At 37.4% G+C, this 16,217-nt stretch overlaps 1 protein-coding gene across 1 annotated transcript in view; it reads left to right on the top strand.

Annotated features, from left to right (window-relative positions):
* Positions 1 to 14,882, top strand: part of LOC140337757 (SH3 and multiple ankyrin repeat domains protein 2-like) — a 155,614-nt gene extending 140,732 nt beyond the window's left edge. Inside the window, exons 11-12 of the mRNA XM_072421556.1 lie at positions 8,499 to 8,805; positions 14,693 to 14,882. Coding sequence (XP_072277657.1) covers positions 8,499 to 8,805; positions 14,693 to 14,882 — 497 coding nt within the window. The remainder of the gene's footprint in view (positions 1 to 8,498; positions 8,806 to 14,692) is intronic.
* Positions 14,883 to 16,217: the final 1,335 nt, after the last annotated feature.

Raw genomic sequence — 16,217 nt, 5'->3', positions numbered from 1 at the left:
AGGAATAAGGCAAAATTTATTCCAAATTTAGGAAATGCTCAAACACGTCTTGAGGTACTTGTTCCTTTATCGACAGTAATAAAGGTTTATGAAAGTTGGCAGCATATGTAATAACATTATCAGAGATTTGTTTATATTCCCTTATTCTCTTATTTTCCCTGTCAGTAAATACTGGTGGCTAAACTAGTGACATAGTAATTGTTATGGGATTAAAAGTGCTTAAATAATGTCAAGAATGTCAGGCTGCTGTTGTGCCGAGATCTGTAAACCTACAGGAACCAATTATAGGTATTCTTGTTAATTTTGAGGATACCTCATGACCAGTTAAAGTATAGTGTGTTCTAACAGGATTATTTTCAGTAAACCATACATTTTACTTCATTAAAACAGGCCATAGTGATCATTTTTGCTGACAATGACAAGATGTTTCCTCTTATAATGAACATATAATACTTAAAGCAAACTTGTGCTGAGGTTATAAAAAGGCATCTCTTGCTGACCTTTGTTCTGTTCACTTTCCCTGGCTGTCATGCAAATCCAAAAGCTTTACTATTAAGTTGCTGAAGTATGCAGATCCATAATTCTGACTTTCCCTACCTTAGTACTTGTTTCAGGTCAGTATCTCAAGGTATGGAAGTCAGAGGCAACCGGTGACAACCATACTCCTAACAGGACTATGCTTAATCTACTACCAGATTATTGCTTTCAACTTTCATCCACATCTCATTGTGGTATGTGACCATTTCAGTCTAAGATAGATTTGTTTTAGATGTGTGCTGGTAGATTAAGGGAATAAAAGCAAATCACTGATAATGTTATAATGTCAGTTTGTCAGGATAAGTGAGGCAATCTCTAAAGCTGATTTGCCCAGTTATTTGTTATTTTAGAGGAATTTAACACTGTAATTTGGCATTGTAATCTCTATTGTGGGGGGTGAATGGTGATCATTTTAAGGTATACCTTGTCATTTAGAATATCTAATCACCTAATCAATCAAAATGCATTGCAAGTGGAAATCCTATTGTCTACTATGTATCTAATTCACATCTATATGCTGCAGATCTTTGTGTTTTTAAAGTTAAACTTTTTGGGTCTTTAAATTCTTACACTTATTCTTTACCATATGTGCCTCAAAACAAGGAATAGGAAAGAATCAGATATTAAATGCAACTTATAAATAAGTTCCGTTTTTTTAAATAGTTATTTTATTTGTTGTCAGTAAGGGAAGTACGGGCACCCTCTCTATTTGTCTTTGTGAGTATTGTGACCAGGACTGTAAGAAAGAAAGAATCCAGAATTTAGTGTTGTCACCAGTTGAAGGGGAAATCTTGCAGTAACAGGGGATTTTATACTTGGAAGATATTTCCTCTTACATCCTAATGTGTCTACAGGATATAATGTGAAAATAAATCATTTCAATGGGACACAGATGTCAACAAAAAGTTTGATGACTGGCTTTGTCTTATGTGGCTTTCTGTTTGCTTTGGTCACATTCCCAACAAGTATGCTGTAAATGAGTGTCAGAAAGGTGTCAAAACTGCAGTTATTCTAGTTGAGAGACAGATTGACAGTCAGGAGGGAATTCCAATCTCAAAAGAGAGTTCTGTAATGGCAGCTTCCAGTCAGTCTCCAGTCATAGATGGTGTTCCTTTTACATTTTTCCTGCCCTTAACATGTAACCTAAACTTTTAACCTCTGACCTCTAAATGTAAAATTAAGTATAACCTTAGCCTTGGCTAACTGCTTCCCTACTTCTAACTGTGAAATCTAACCTAACCCATAAATGAGCCCCCTAATTTTACCTAAATATCATTGCCCTCAAATCCCTGAGGGATATAAAAGGCCAAAATGCCAGCAATATATATCACATTTAGGTAGTGTCATCTTTTAATGTTTGCTTGTACTGAGAAGAAAAGAAGGGCTGCCATCACCGAAGTCCTTCTAAATTTTCTAGTTGCCCACCTACTCCTGGCTATAAATATGTTGGAATTAATCCACATGAAACAGGTGTGCAGATCAAAAAATTGAGAACACACTTCCTTTTTACTTTCCTAGGCCAGTTTTTCTTTAAAAATTGTTTTATTCTAAACCAACTTCTGCATTGCTTTTCTCAGTGCATTTTTCTTGATGGTGAGAATCATGGAATATGTCTGTGTATTCTGAACCAGCAGAACCACTTGTAGTCTCCATTAGGACAACATGTGACAAATAAATCACTATCTTTATTGCAGGATAGGTGTTATTTAATGAAAGCTGCAAATTCAAAATTGAAAATACTAAACATTTATGTAAGCATACCAAAAATGAGGTGGATATTAGAATTTATAAATTAAGTTTGGTTTTATGCCATAGGGTCAGTTGCCATGCATGTGCTTCTTTTTACCTATCTTCTATAGGGCCACATGGTATTTTTAGAGGGGTAACATCATAAAATGAAACTGGCAAATCCGCAGAAGCAATGCTAGCTGTGCTCACTGGCTGGTTTGAGGTGTGTCCTGTATGTACAGGTGGAATGGTCTTTTGGGAGGTTCAGAATGATGATTGATACTCATGTCATCTGTTGCTCTGATTAGGAAATTAAAAACAAATCAGAATATATAATTATTTGCTTCATTTTGTTGTAGGTTTTTTTAATTCAGCACATGTGTGTAATATGGAGAGTTTCAAATTAATCACTTAGAAGCAAAAGTGGCCTTGATTAATTATTCGTCATCAATCTCCTGCAGTGTCTAATTATTGCACATATCATATTGCATCTATGATGCTCCTGAAACACAGGCATTCTAAATGCCATAAGAGGTGTAATGACACACATCTGACACTTCAAGGCCAAGCTGACTATCCCATCATTAATTGTCACTTTCTCTAACCAGCTCTGTGCTGGTTGACCTCTCTGTGTACCCACTACTATTTCAGGAACGAGCAAGAGTCCTAACCTTGTTCTGTAATTTATATCTCTTCACGTGCTGTTATTGCCTCCAAGGCTTTAATGAATGACAACTACGAAGGTCACTGCCTTGTGATTTCCTCATGGTAATGTCGTAGCATGTAGTCCCCTGTTCTTATTTTCATGACTTTAATAAATAGCCTCAAGTGTTTTAGAAAGGTGAGCTAAAATGATGTTCATTTTATATGGCCTGGATTGCAATATATAGTATAAATTGAGATGTTAATAGCCAAAACAATGATCTCAAATCAAACCCTACTGTGTCCTAGTGGCATGGGTGTCCTGGGATTGTTTCCCATCAAGATATAAACTTATTTCTATTGCACAGAATACTGTAATAATGCAAATTTGTGTTATTCAAGAACATATCTGTTCATTGTTATGTGAATTATTACATAAATACTTGACATTCATCTCTCAATAAACTGAATGAGAAAATATAAACTCATGGGTACTGCTTTCAGCAATTCGACCATAGACTGACTACCCCAGTACTGCTATTGAAAAGGTTGGTTACTCTCGCTGTGAGTAACTTTTTTTATGCTCAGTAGTGACATTTTGGACCTTTTTTTAAGGGCCATTTCATTAGAGCATTCTAGCAGTTGTCACTTTAAAGAAAACCTTTCATAGAAAAGACATATGTTTGCTGCCACTGAATCCTTTATTAAAATACTAATTGCCTAAGTTCTTTGCTTACACTTCAGCCTAAATACTCCATACTCTGTACTTGCTCCTAGTCTGTTATTTAGAAAGTAAATCAATAAGAAGTTTTAAAGGCTATTGGAAAGGTTATGTGGGTGCTTGGAAATTTAACTGGCCATAAACATAGCAAATTACAGTAGATTTCAACTATTTTGAGTGAACTAGAATCATTAGTAACTGCCAGAAACCAGCCTGCCACTCATAAGGTCAATTGACCACAAAAATTCAGTGGATTGTGACAATGAAACATGACAATATTGGTATAGTTTATTAAGAACGTAATCTGATTTTTCTATTGTATTAAACATAATGATTTTGGTCCAATCCAGTCTTGTTGTTGATATAAACCACCATTTTATGGCTTTGATGCTTTGTGATTTTTGGCAAAAAAAGGTTTTGAGGGTTTTGTCTCTTTAGATTGTTCCTGGATGGCTAATTGCATACGTTGTGAAAAGAGTCTGTAAAATAAAACGTATTTTACAGCAGTAGGCTTTGTGTGTCTAAGGGCATGTTAAGACCTGCTTGTGATCAAGCGATCCCGTGTGGCTTCCTGTGCCTGGTACCTTGACAGCTGGCGACAGTGAGCGATACAAGTACTTCCCTCTGCAACCCCCATTCATTCCTAAGGGAGCTGGCACTGGGAGAAGCGATATGTAGCGTCTCTTGAGTGGCAGTGGTTCCCTGGCACGAGGAAGCAGTAAACGCACCTCATGGCCAGTGTGAACATAACCTGACTAATGTAGCCCTACATGACTTGGGACATTTTTTATGATGCTCTATGGTCCTCACTATGCTTTTGAAGGTTTTTTCCTATAACTGCCCAAAAAAGATTTGTAAGTTGTTACCATTTAATTGCTCTTACTGTACATGACCAGAATGACTGTGGTAGAGAAGTTAATTCATCCTTTTTTGAACTTATTAACATGGGGTTAATAATAACTTGGGGGAATAACTTTCAGGACTCAGGTTACCCATGCTATAATTACTATATCCCCAGCTTACAGTACATTAGCATGTTGGTCAGTGGGAAAAATGCCTCTTACATTATTGGCCATAGGGACCCTTAAGGATAATCAAAAAGATCACTGGTGTCCCCTAAACTGACCTGAGAGGCACAAAATTCTCATTGCTCTAGGAACTCCTAGCAGCCTCTGGAGGAGCCCCTGGGTGAGAAACACTGTGTTAGATGGTAGGCACTTTTGAGTGTTAGGTACTAGTGTTTACTGATATAGGCAATCCGCTTGAAATTAAATTGTTACTATAAAAATTGAACTTTGTGGTCATTTTTGCATTTTTCCCTTAGTAATCACTATCAGTTTTTCTAAGTAACATTCCTATATCTGGACAAGTGCCCCATTTTGGTTTTACGTTTCACTAAATAGTCTCACTATCCTGTAGGCACTATTTTTAAATCTACATACACACGTTAGATTTTTGTCGTTGACTGAAGGTGTATGAACAAATGCTTTTCATACAGCTCAGTTCTGCTCTATGGAGAGATGAGGGGGGAAATTAGCGAGCTGCACCCCACTGTACTGCTCTTTCCCCTTCACATGTATTACAAATGTTCGTCATTCCGTCAGGACGGATCCATGAATAACATCAGACGAGCGCTGTACACATGTCAGATTCTCATCCAAAACCAGCCATGAAGCGATAATTGGACGAGAATCATCTGCCGTGTGTCCGTAGCCTAAGACATAACACTGTTTTGTTTACATGTTCAGTGTTCAACAAATTATTAAACATTGTGTTAATTTACATTCTGCAATAAGTAATAATAAAAAATTTACCCATTAAATTGATCAGCTAGTGATTTATTTTCAGGACCTTGGACAGCTTCAAAGTTCTGTTATGCAGTGTGTAATATAATATTTTATTATACCACTTTTTAGTTAGGATCCCCATGCATTCACCTGAAGGAAACCCACCTCAGTGTGTATATGTTCTATATCTATTTTTTTTTTATTTTAAACTGATCTTCTTTATCCTTATTTTACTAAGTGCGATGCTCAGTAAATATTGAAGATGTGGCAGGTTGTCATTGGAAGTGTTGGATATCCCAACCTTCCCATCTGGAGAAATGCAGGCATCTGTTACTCCATCTTGCACTGCACCATTTTACTGAGGCTGTTTTGTTAATCATGTGACCTTCAGAAGCATGTGTACATTTTTGTCTTCAAGTTCTTCTGTTCTTTCCCACAATTGGCCACGAATCAGCATCATATTTTAAACCTAATAACAGCACCTGCTTTTTTTGAATGGCAATGTAATTCAATTAATCTCTTGCTACAATTCATATATTTATGTTATTATTATGGGGCAAAGCTACATGTTGTTGTTTATTGTGTGTGTGTGTGTGTGTTTTGTATTGTTTAGTTGCATGAGGGTAACTTTTTTATAATTTGCTTCAAATATATCACATTGATGTCAGTTGACCGGCAAACAAAGTTAATGACTGCTGTGGAGGAAGTCTACAGAATTGCTAACACCAGTAGCAATACATGCAACTTTTATTCCTATCTCTTTGTGTAAACTGTATTGGGCAGCTTGGGTCCAATACTTTCATACAAGTGTGTAATCTAGTATTGCACGGTATGGAGACTGTGTCAGAAACAGAAATAACAGCAGCATAGGTTTCAGCCGATGCTTGTTTTATATAACTACATCTGTAACATCCACAGACATCTTTATCAGCCATAAGACAGGAATTTGGAAATTGTGTGTGTTCAGCATCCCAGTACAGCTGACAGGTGACATAAATAAAAAAGGAAATGGCTGTAATTACAGACTTACTTGATTTGCTAGCATATGGATATATAAATTCAGCTAAGTAATCAAGCAGATTCATCCTTTAAAGGTAATCCCCAGGCATGACCCACATTTACCACTCAACCTCCCCTTTCACCTCCAGGGCACGTCCCAGCATAAAGTTTTTCTTGTATCTTGTTCTTGTAGCTAAAAATGTTCTTTATTACTCTTTGTGACATTATTACTAAGCTTGTAAAAATCCTGCAGAGATGAGAGATCGACGGGGTGTCCTAGGTTAGTTTCTGCTTATGTAGATGCCCCAGAACTACATCTACCAAAAGTTTTTTCTTGACACACAGTGTGTGGTGCTTCTTGGAGTCTGGGAAAGAAAAAAAACACAAAATGTTATCGGCTTACTAGAAGAAATTAGGATCAACAAGATTTTTTATATACTTGCACAATTTTAAAAGGACAAATTAATGGGGAGATGGCTTACTGAAATGTACTACATTTTATCTTTGCTGCTTTATTTTCTAAAGCTCTTTAGGTGATAGTATTGCTCCATAGTATTTACTGGAAATGAATGAGCTTGTATAGTGATTCACAGACTTTAATGAAAATAATAAAATCTAACTGCTTATCCACATTGATGACAAATCCAGAGTGAACGCTGTTTGCATATCTTTTTTTATGACTGTCTCATAGGTCCCGCTGTTCCATAGTAGGTGTGTTTGTGCCATATTATAATCAAAAGGAAACTGTACAGCACACACATGTATTTGTAATAAATGCCACCTATAATAGGCTGTTATTGGCAAGCTGCAGACAAAGGTTGGTAACTGGTTCCTGGTTCTCGTCCTCTCTCTACCTCATCTACAGTTTGTTCATTAGTCACACAAACACTTGGCAGCTATTTCTGTTTTGGCATGCCTTTTAATGTTTAGCATGTTTAGGCGCCTCAATACTCTTCTTGGCTTTTGGTGACTGTACTGTGTAACGGATGGCTTTGAACAGAGAATCTGCTTCCCCTAAATGAAAGATAGATCATGAAGAAATATCCAGCTTGTTACTTCCATACAAAGTCAGAAATGATGTAGGCTACATGTGATTGTTACTCATTAAAATGCATCTGTTGTTTTGGAAAAATCAATATGGAGTAAAGGATGCAGGTCTAGGGGAAAGAAATGTGTATTTGAGTATATACATGGTGAGTGTGTGTATTTATATTTTAATTAAAAGAAAAGTACACCACCTTTGCATATCAGAACATAAAAAAATAATCTGGTTAGCAGGTCTTAAAATTAGTTAAAACATCCCCAGATGAACAACAACGCACAANATATTATACTGTGTCATTATTTAACAAAAACTGAAGTGAATATGCCTTAGCAAAGTCAGTGGAAATGTGGAATAGGGTCCCTTAGGTAGTTCAGTAGTTTTATCAAATATTGCTTTAAGAAAAAGATAGATGTTTTTCTGGAAGCACAGAATATAACTGGGTATTAACGATTTAAAGTAAAAACAACAGAGAGTATTGATCCAGTCAACATCTGATTGCTTTCCGGGGTTAGTAAAGAATTTTGTCCCCCTGTTGGAACAAATTGAACCAGGGTTTTTGTGTGCCTTTCACTGGCTCAGCTATATCTATAGGGTTTTTATCTGGGATATGTTTATTATCCTAGTGGTTGAACTTGATGGACTTATGTCTTTTTTCAACCTTACTATGTAACTGTAACAAGTGTGTGAAAAAATTAAGTACACCCTTACAACTTCCATGGTAAAAAGGCCCACTCTGCATTTCCTTCATGTATTTACGTGACCACAGAGGAAAGAAAATAATTGTGAAAAGAATCACAAAGACAGAGCCTAAAACCTTTAAAAGATTATTTTTTTCCACTCTTTGTTTTATTGCCATATTTGTTAATGCTGGAAATTCCGCCTATTTTCTGTGCAAAATGAATTTAAAGGAATCAAGGACAAATTTGAACCCATCCATTCTATCCATCAATAAAGCAAAATCGTTTTTTGCTTTAGTTTCACTTTTAATATGACAATCTTTTTTTCTTTGTCTTACTGAATAGATATTTTTGTCTTTCAGTGCCGTTCAGGGAAGCACCCAGCTACTCACACAGGAGAAGGGGGCCACAGAGCACTTTGGCAGCACCCAGAGTCCTGCTTCGCTCCAACAGCGACAACAACCTCAACGTCAACAACATTCCTGAGTGGTCTGCTGCCTCAGCCTCTTTACACCGCAGCCTCTCACCACAGTTGCTGCAACAGATGCAGAATAATCCTAATGGCACTGTAAAAACTATTGGGAGCTATTCCCAGGTCCCCCGGAGCCGCTCGCCATCTTTGAACCGTTTGGGAGAGGATGCAAAGAGACAGCAGCATAGGCACGTCAGGTATGGACTGATGCTCTGATAGAAATTTTGGCATTTTTTTCAATGATTTCTTGTACTCCTTCAAAAAAAGGGTTTGACTAAATGACTTTTGTTTTCCTCATAAAGATCTTTTACATTTTAAAGCAAGTGGAACCAAAACTTCAGATGTCCCTGGCTTCAAAGAAATCTCTTAATTTCTTGTCTTTGCAGTGCTAGGTCCCAGGTTCAAATCTCAGTCAGGACACCATCTGCTTGGAGTTTGTATGTTCTCCCCATGTTTGCATTGCTTTCCTCTGGGTACTCCGATTTCCTCCCACATCCCAAAAACATGCACTTAGATTAATTGGCCTTAGACTGTGGTAATGACAGATGACTATGGGAGGGACATTGGATTGTGAGCCCATTTGAGTGACAGTTAGTGACATGACTATGGTCTTTTTAAAATGCTGCATAATATGCTAGTGCTATATAAATAAAAGGTAATAATAATAATATTACATTTCAGCATCACAGCAACCTGTTAGCAACCTTTTATCAATAAAATGAAAAAAATAAATTGGACGAGTTGGAAAATGTTTCCATTTTATGAAGTTTGTTTCTTTATGTAACTAGTAGCAATCTTTTCCCCAGCCTCACCTGAATTATTTGTTTCACGTCGCTGGCTTCTTGTCCTTGTACGCTCAGAGCCAATTACTTTTTGACCTTTAAACAAAACAGTTCTGACCACATACTTGTGTGAGGATTCATAACTTTGTAGTGCCTACACAGACAAATAAAATTATATTTTAGTAACTTTTAGAGAGGTGTTTGTAGAACAAAATCCTAAAAATATATATGTTTCTATCTACTGTATATATTTATGACCCAGTTACTGACCCAGCAGAATACTTTCCATTATGAGATGAAAGAGGGACATATCTTAGGCAAAGGACATGCTCTCGGGTACCATCAATTGCAATAGATTATTAATGAACACTAAACATAAAAAAATGATTTGTTCAACCAAAGTGTTTTTATTTTCACCATTACATTTTCTTTGTACTAGCATTTGAAAATAAAAATGCAGAAATATGGAGAGGATGAATGTAGGGTTTGAGGTAGATACACTAAATCCAAATCTCCATGGCATTCCTTAATGCATGCTGCCTCCAATGCCAACAGGTGTAGGCTTGTTGAACTTTGCCAAGTTTCATGTAAAATGTGGCTTTTTTATTCAACAAAGCTAATATCTACTCGCTGTTAATGGGTTTCTTGGAACCCATAAACTGGTCACTACACTAATCGATATCTTCCCATTAGACTGCTCAGTCTAGCCGATGTGTACTTTTTGGCTTGACTGGTTTGGCTTCAAAACACAAAAAAAAAAACACAGCACAGACTGCTTTTGCTGAAAAGCAAATAGATCACTTAAGTTGTTAACTGACTTAAGCAAGGTATAAATACAGACACCTTCCAAATGATAATGCAAACTCACATGTAGTGCAGTGTTTGTCATGTGGAGCTCTATTCCCTCTTAATTCTGGGATCACACTGAGTTCCTGGCAGCCTAATTATGCCTAATTAAGCAGCACACCTGTGCTCCACCTCCATAGGTAAAAATCCAGACATGATTTTGGTAAACCAGAGAAACCTTCTCACTTTTTTCCTGGTCAGCCTCTAACCAGTCCAAGACTCTTACAATTTTTTTTTTAAACATTTCCTGGAGCCTTTAAACATATCTAATATTTTTGGCTTGGTGGTACATACACCCCATCTATCACTTTCCCCACAAGGCTTCGGGACCCTCTGTCACACAGCCTAATGTCTTTAGAGAGAAAAAAGCCTATTACGTATAACCGAAGATGATATATAATATGAAATATATATAAATATATATATCACCTTAAAGATGTATTTCAATTTCTGTTCATCCATTCCTGATATTAGTTACAACTAGAGACTAGAAAAATTACAGTGATGACCTCTCACTTCAATACATTTTGCAGCAAATTAATGTATATCTACACTCCAATTTTTTTAGTTTTGGACAGAATGAAAAAAGGTTATAACCATTGGTTAGTTTTACCGCTGTTCATGGCTTCATTAGTGAGAATTCCCTTCAAATCTACTTCTTGCGACAACTGTACCAGTAAAGACCTAGCAGGAGTTCTAATCCTTTTCCAACTCCATCTAGAAGTTTTGGTCACAGATACACTTTAGGCCAGACTGAAGTCAGACCTTTTTATCTGCATGCTTGTCCAGGTTAGGGCCAAAGACATTTGATCTACATGATAACCATGTAGCTAAAATCATCTTAAGCATATGTTGGTAATGGGAGCCTTTAGGCTTTCTCAGTTTTCTGTAAATTAGAAATTTTGTCCTTAGTGCACCTTTAACATCCTCCTTCTAAAGTACCAAGAACCTTCTTAGTGGAAAACAAAAGCAGTGCTGCCCTTTTCCTATCCTTCTCCTTTTACTGTTTTGCATTTATGTCAAGACTCCAGCTGCAATTTAAACCATTCCTGAAAATCTCTATAAAGGATTTCACAAACCCTTTGATAAAAAGCACGTGTCTTTCTCTTTTGTCACCTTACCTTGGTGTTACTGCTGGAGGAATCAGTGAAAACACAGAGTGAGTTTGAAATCTGTGCCTCTATTTTTGGCTCTTTTAATTTTCTTAGCTAAGGCAGGTCTGTGATATTTATATGTTAATGTATTCTGTCTTTAGCCCTTTAGTAAGAGCTGAAACATTTATACAGCATTGAAACAGACAGCAAGAAATGGAATGCCAAACTAAGCATTCCTTGGGATGTCTTCTGAGGATGGCATTCCTCTTCTGCACATCTGTAATGCAAAGCAACCGCCAGTTGATTGAACTGTGTTTTGTTCATATATTGATCTATCCACTGGGGAAATAGATAGCAGATAATATTGTCTTGAATTGGAAACTGTCAATGAACAAAGAGGTCTCATGGCTGAACTCGGAAGATCAAGGTAATGATATTTGTTGGCAGAAGAGTTTAGCTCAGGATGAGCATTGCCAGATTGTCTCCTCAATGATCTTCTGCTCAGCTAGCAGCTTCTGTTCACCAAGGCAATGCAAGTTGTGAGTTATAAAATCAGCTGGTATGTGAGCGAGGGTGTTTAGGCTAAGACATTTCAGTGTTATTTTACAGTCCTTCCTTTAAGGCAAAAAATACATTCCGGTATTTATATTTTGAAATTTTCTTGTGGTTTAAATAGTGGCGATATATGATGCAGTCATTTACTGATAACAAAGTATTTTCAGACAGAATCCAAATGATGTTGTTTAAAAACCACGGTTTAACAGCACAGAATAATTCCTGTTAAACAGCATGTATCAGATTCATGCTGGATAGGGTATTTATAAAGTGACATCTACCTTTTGGTTCTTTCAACATATTTTAACATTATGCACCCACTGTCCAAAAAGCTCCTGCACTGAGGGGAAAGTGCATTGGTTTCAGCCATGTAAGCATGTTGCTGTCCCAATGAAAATTAATGGCAACAAACATGCCGTAACTTGTTGTACCACATTTTAACAATGTAGAATGTAGAAAAAGAGTCTTCCAATCAATCTGAAATTTTATCTGATCAGGAAAGGTAGGTGATTTCAGTGAAATACTACAGTGAGCATATAAATACTATAAATACAAAAAAAGTCTCTACTCTTCTGGGAAGACTTTACACAGTATTTTAGATTGTTTTGTGGGAATTTGTGCACAGTAGGCCAAAGCAGCATAAGTTTGTATTGCATCTTACTTATTTAAGTAGCCAAAGAACAATTATTTAATTTACATCAAAAAATCATTTTCTCAGTTTAGACCTATGAAAGGGTAAAGCCTACCAGTACGAATGTGGACCCATGTGTATATAATCCTAGTGTAGGTCTCAAATAAATTTACCACAGTCTAAGGCTGTATTATAATAGATACCTCATATATCACTATAATTTTCCATTTCTGTTGGCTTCCCTAATTACATTATGCTCTCTAGGCATGTGGATACTTTCTAATACAGTCATATTTTGTTACTTCATATGTCCTGGTAAATAAGGGAATAAATATTAAGAAACAGGACACAGCTATATAAATCCTACAGGGAGAGGCAGGCCCAGAGATATCTGGGAAATAAACTGCTGGAGATATGCAGATTAGCTCATTGTAGAGCAAAAATTGCACTCTGCCTTTCTCCTTAGGGAACTTTGATTTCTGAGTATTTCTTCAGGCAATCTAGTAAAGCACAGCACACTGAATCATTTAAAAATGCCTCTTCTCCTAAGGTGTCCTTTTCACACTGAAAAATCGCTGACTCCACAGGACCAAGCAGGGATAAAAAACCCTGGGAATTACTCACACTGGATATCAACCTTTATACTCAGGACAAATTCACTTTAATATTCTTGGTTACTGATGGCCAAGACTTTTTATGTAAGGTATTGTGAAGAAAAAAGGTAGCTAAGGAGCAATAAATGTAAGTGTTGCTTATCTGCATCAGAGAAAAATCTGTTCACTTGTGCTACATGATAGCGCGTGTAAACCTTAGAACTAGTACAACAGAAATACAAATGCTTTTGACTGGTAAAATAGTTGTATTCAGGGGTCTTTCTAGGATTTTGAAATCTCTCGGTACCATGAGGGTAGTAATGGTACCACAACACAGCAAACTGTGGGTATGGCCAGAGTGTGGATGGGCATCAAGCTGAATAGGGTTAAAAAAAAAAAAACATTAACACAGTGCAGGAGTCTGGAGTAAGTTATGCAAAATGCAGAGGTCAGAATAAGTATTGCAGAGGTTAGAGAGTAACCAGAGTGCAATGGATAGAAATAAAAAAATACAGAGTGCAGGAGTAACTTAGAGATCTAAGGTCAGGAGTATGTAGCACAAATTGCAGCAGTCAGGAATAAGTAATTCAGAGTTGTAGAGTCAGAAGTATGTAGTGCAGAGGATAGGCATGATTAGGGCAGAGTACAGGGGTCAGGACTAAGTAAGGCAAGGTCTCTTATCAGTGTTCCTCCAAAGGTTGCTAGGGGTTCCTTCAGCCATGAGCAATGTATGCTTCTCGGAACATTTTAACTGACACCAATGTTCATGTTGGCTATCTGTAAGGGTGGCATTTTCCCCACTGGCCAGCAATTGAATAGGCAATTCTTTGTACTGACTACCACACTAATGTACTGTGAACTGAGTAGGGGCTCAGTTTTCTGGTAGCTGGTGTTGCTCCCATGTCTCTCCACTTAGTCAACACTTTGCTGCTGTACTCACTTTTCTCCAGACCTGGCATGGCTAGTATGCTGGGAAGCCTCTCCAGTGCAACCTGCATCTGCTCATACCTATCTCTGGCTTCCACTGCAATTTGCTTTTGCATTCTGCAGGGGTTGGACCAATTGTATGCACTAATGCAGCCAATCACCGGTCCCCCTTCTTCTCTGTTCTATGAAATTCAAAGTTAACAAGTCAAATTCACAAAAGAAGAAGTTTTTCTTACTCATCACAGGATTAGCTATAAGATTTGTAAAGCATGGCACTTATGACCTGCTCACAGCTTCCGTGTATAAAAATCACACCTTATGACCTTGTTGTTTAACTCAACAGGCTGCCACTGTCACATTCACACAAAAAAAGTGTCTGTCACCACTTTATTCACATGAACACCACTGCACAGAGCACCGAACAACGTGTGCATGTACCGAACAACGTGTGAATGTACGTGTCTAAACTGTACCATGTTAACTGAGGCCTGTAAACTCTGGAAAGTAGCTCTTGCATTCCATGGCAGTTTCTCTTAGGGTAAATTTACTAGGATGTTCACTACTGGGAAGATTGACAACTGTTTTTAATGTTTTCCACTTCCATTGTGTTCACACACGGACAGTTATGTAATATATTTCCTTTGGTATTTTTTCAGTCCTGGTGCGAACAAGGAAGCGGCCTCTGCTGGGGACTATCAGGGACCAAAAAGAAAGCTGTACAGTGCTCTTCCTGGGAGGCATTTTGTTGTGGTGAAACCGTATCAACCTCAAGGAGAAGGCGAAATTCCCCTATATAAGGGGGACCGGATAAGAGGTATGCTAACAGTGACTCTACAAAATGCTTAATTCTTAGGATCTGGCTAACCTAAATTAAAAGGTTTAGGTTTGAAAATGTCAAAGATTTTGAATTACTCTTCAGGGCGCACTCAGTATACGTTACATCCTTAGGAACTTAGTATTGTTCATAGACTGGCTAAAGGAAGAATATAGATAAAGATTTAAGTCCTATATAGTATACTTTGTTTTGTTTATTTATTATTTGATTTTAAATAGTAACATCTGCAGTTTTATTTTTTTGGTATGTGTCCTTTTAAAGAGGTTTCTCTTCTCTGTCCCAGAGACACAACAGAAAGCAAGAAGTCGTCTGCTAAGTAAGGAAACCACTTACTTAGCAGATGACTTCTTGCTTTCTGTTGTGTCTCTGGGACAGAGAAGAGAAACCTCTTTAAAAGGACACATAACAAAAAAATAAAACTGCAACTAATAAACAGTTACAATAGGTATATAAATATATTTGTTTGAACTGAATTACAGGCAGTTAATACAAAAGATTAAGACAAAAGCTTAATAAAGGGGTATTTTCAGCATAAATACAATCATCTTCCCTATTAAAAGTGACCCTGGCAGATAGCTGGCAGAAAACTCAAAATCAAAGCTCTGCAATAAAAAAGCATATATACTCAAACATCCATAGGCATGTCTGTGTTCCCTGGTGCATGCCATGGTTTCTTCTAACTCCTACATGCATACAGGTCACAGCAGTAATGTTAGGGATGGGAGGTGGAACCATGATAGGGGACACAGCCACTGGAGAGGGGAGTTTAAAGCTCTTCTATTGCAGGACTCGTTGATCTTGATTTTATTCTTTTTATTTTGTAACCTGACAGGGTTGCTTTAACAGCCCACGGAGCAAATAATACAGTAATTTCTTTAGCACTGAGAACTCTATCTATCTTCAAGCACACTGGCTTCTATGTTTGCCAGCACAGCTCGTTTCTCTATAGGCTGTCATATAGCCGCTCCCGCTATAGAGAACAGAGCTGTCTGTCATGTGTAATGAGCGGTTTGGAAAGGAAATGAGAAAAGATGAAGCTCAATGTTATTTTTGAGCAGATGGCTTTGGCAGATTAGGCCTTGATTAAAGAAATGAAGTGTACTGTTTGATTAGAAGCCCATCAGTCATATTGCGAAATGCTGGAATCCCAGAAATGTCACCCATATCAGAAGACCAAGCAAAGGCTAATCTGGCACTGCAGCGGTCATACCTGTAGCCCCATCTAGGAGATGGCAAAAGACATTGGTCTTTGTTTATAGATATCATGGGGGGCATTTGTAAAAACTGTACTACAGGCAAGATTTACACTTCCTTCAAAAGTCATAAATGCTTCTTTTTTGAACCTG

This window comes from Pyxicephalus adspersus, chromosome 9, assembly GCF_032062135.1.
Source record: "Pyxicephalus adspersus chromosome 9, UCB_Pads_2.0, whole genome shotgun sequence".
Classification (NCBI taxonomy): domain Eukaryota; kingdom Metazoa; phylum Chordata; class Amphibia; order Anura; family Pyxicephalidae; genus Pyxicephalus; species Pyxicephalus adspersus.
This window is presented reverse-complemented; position numbering and strand designations above follow the sequence as displayed.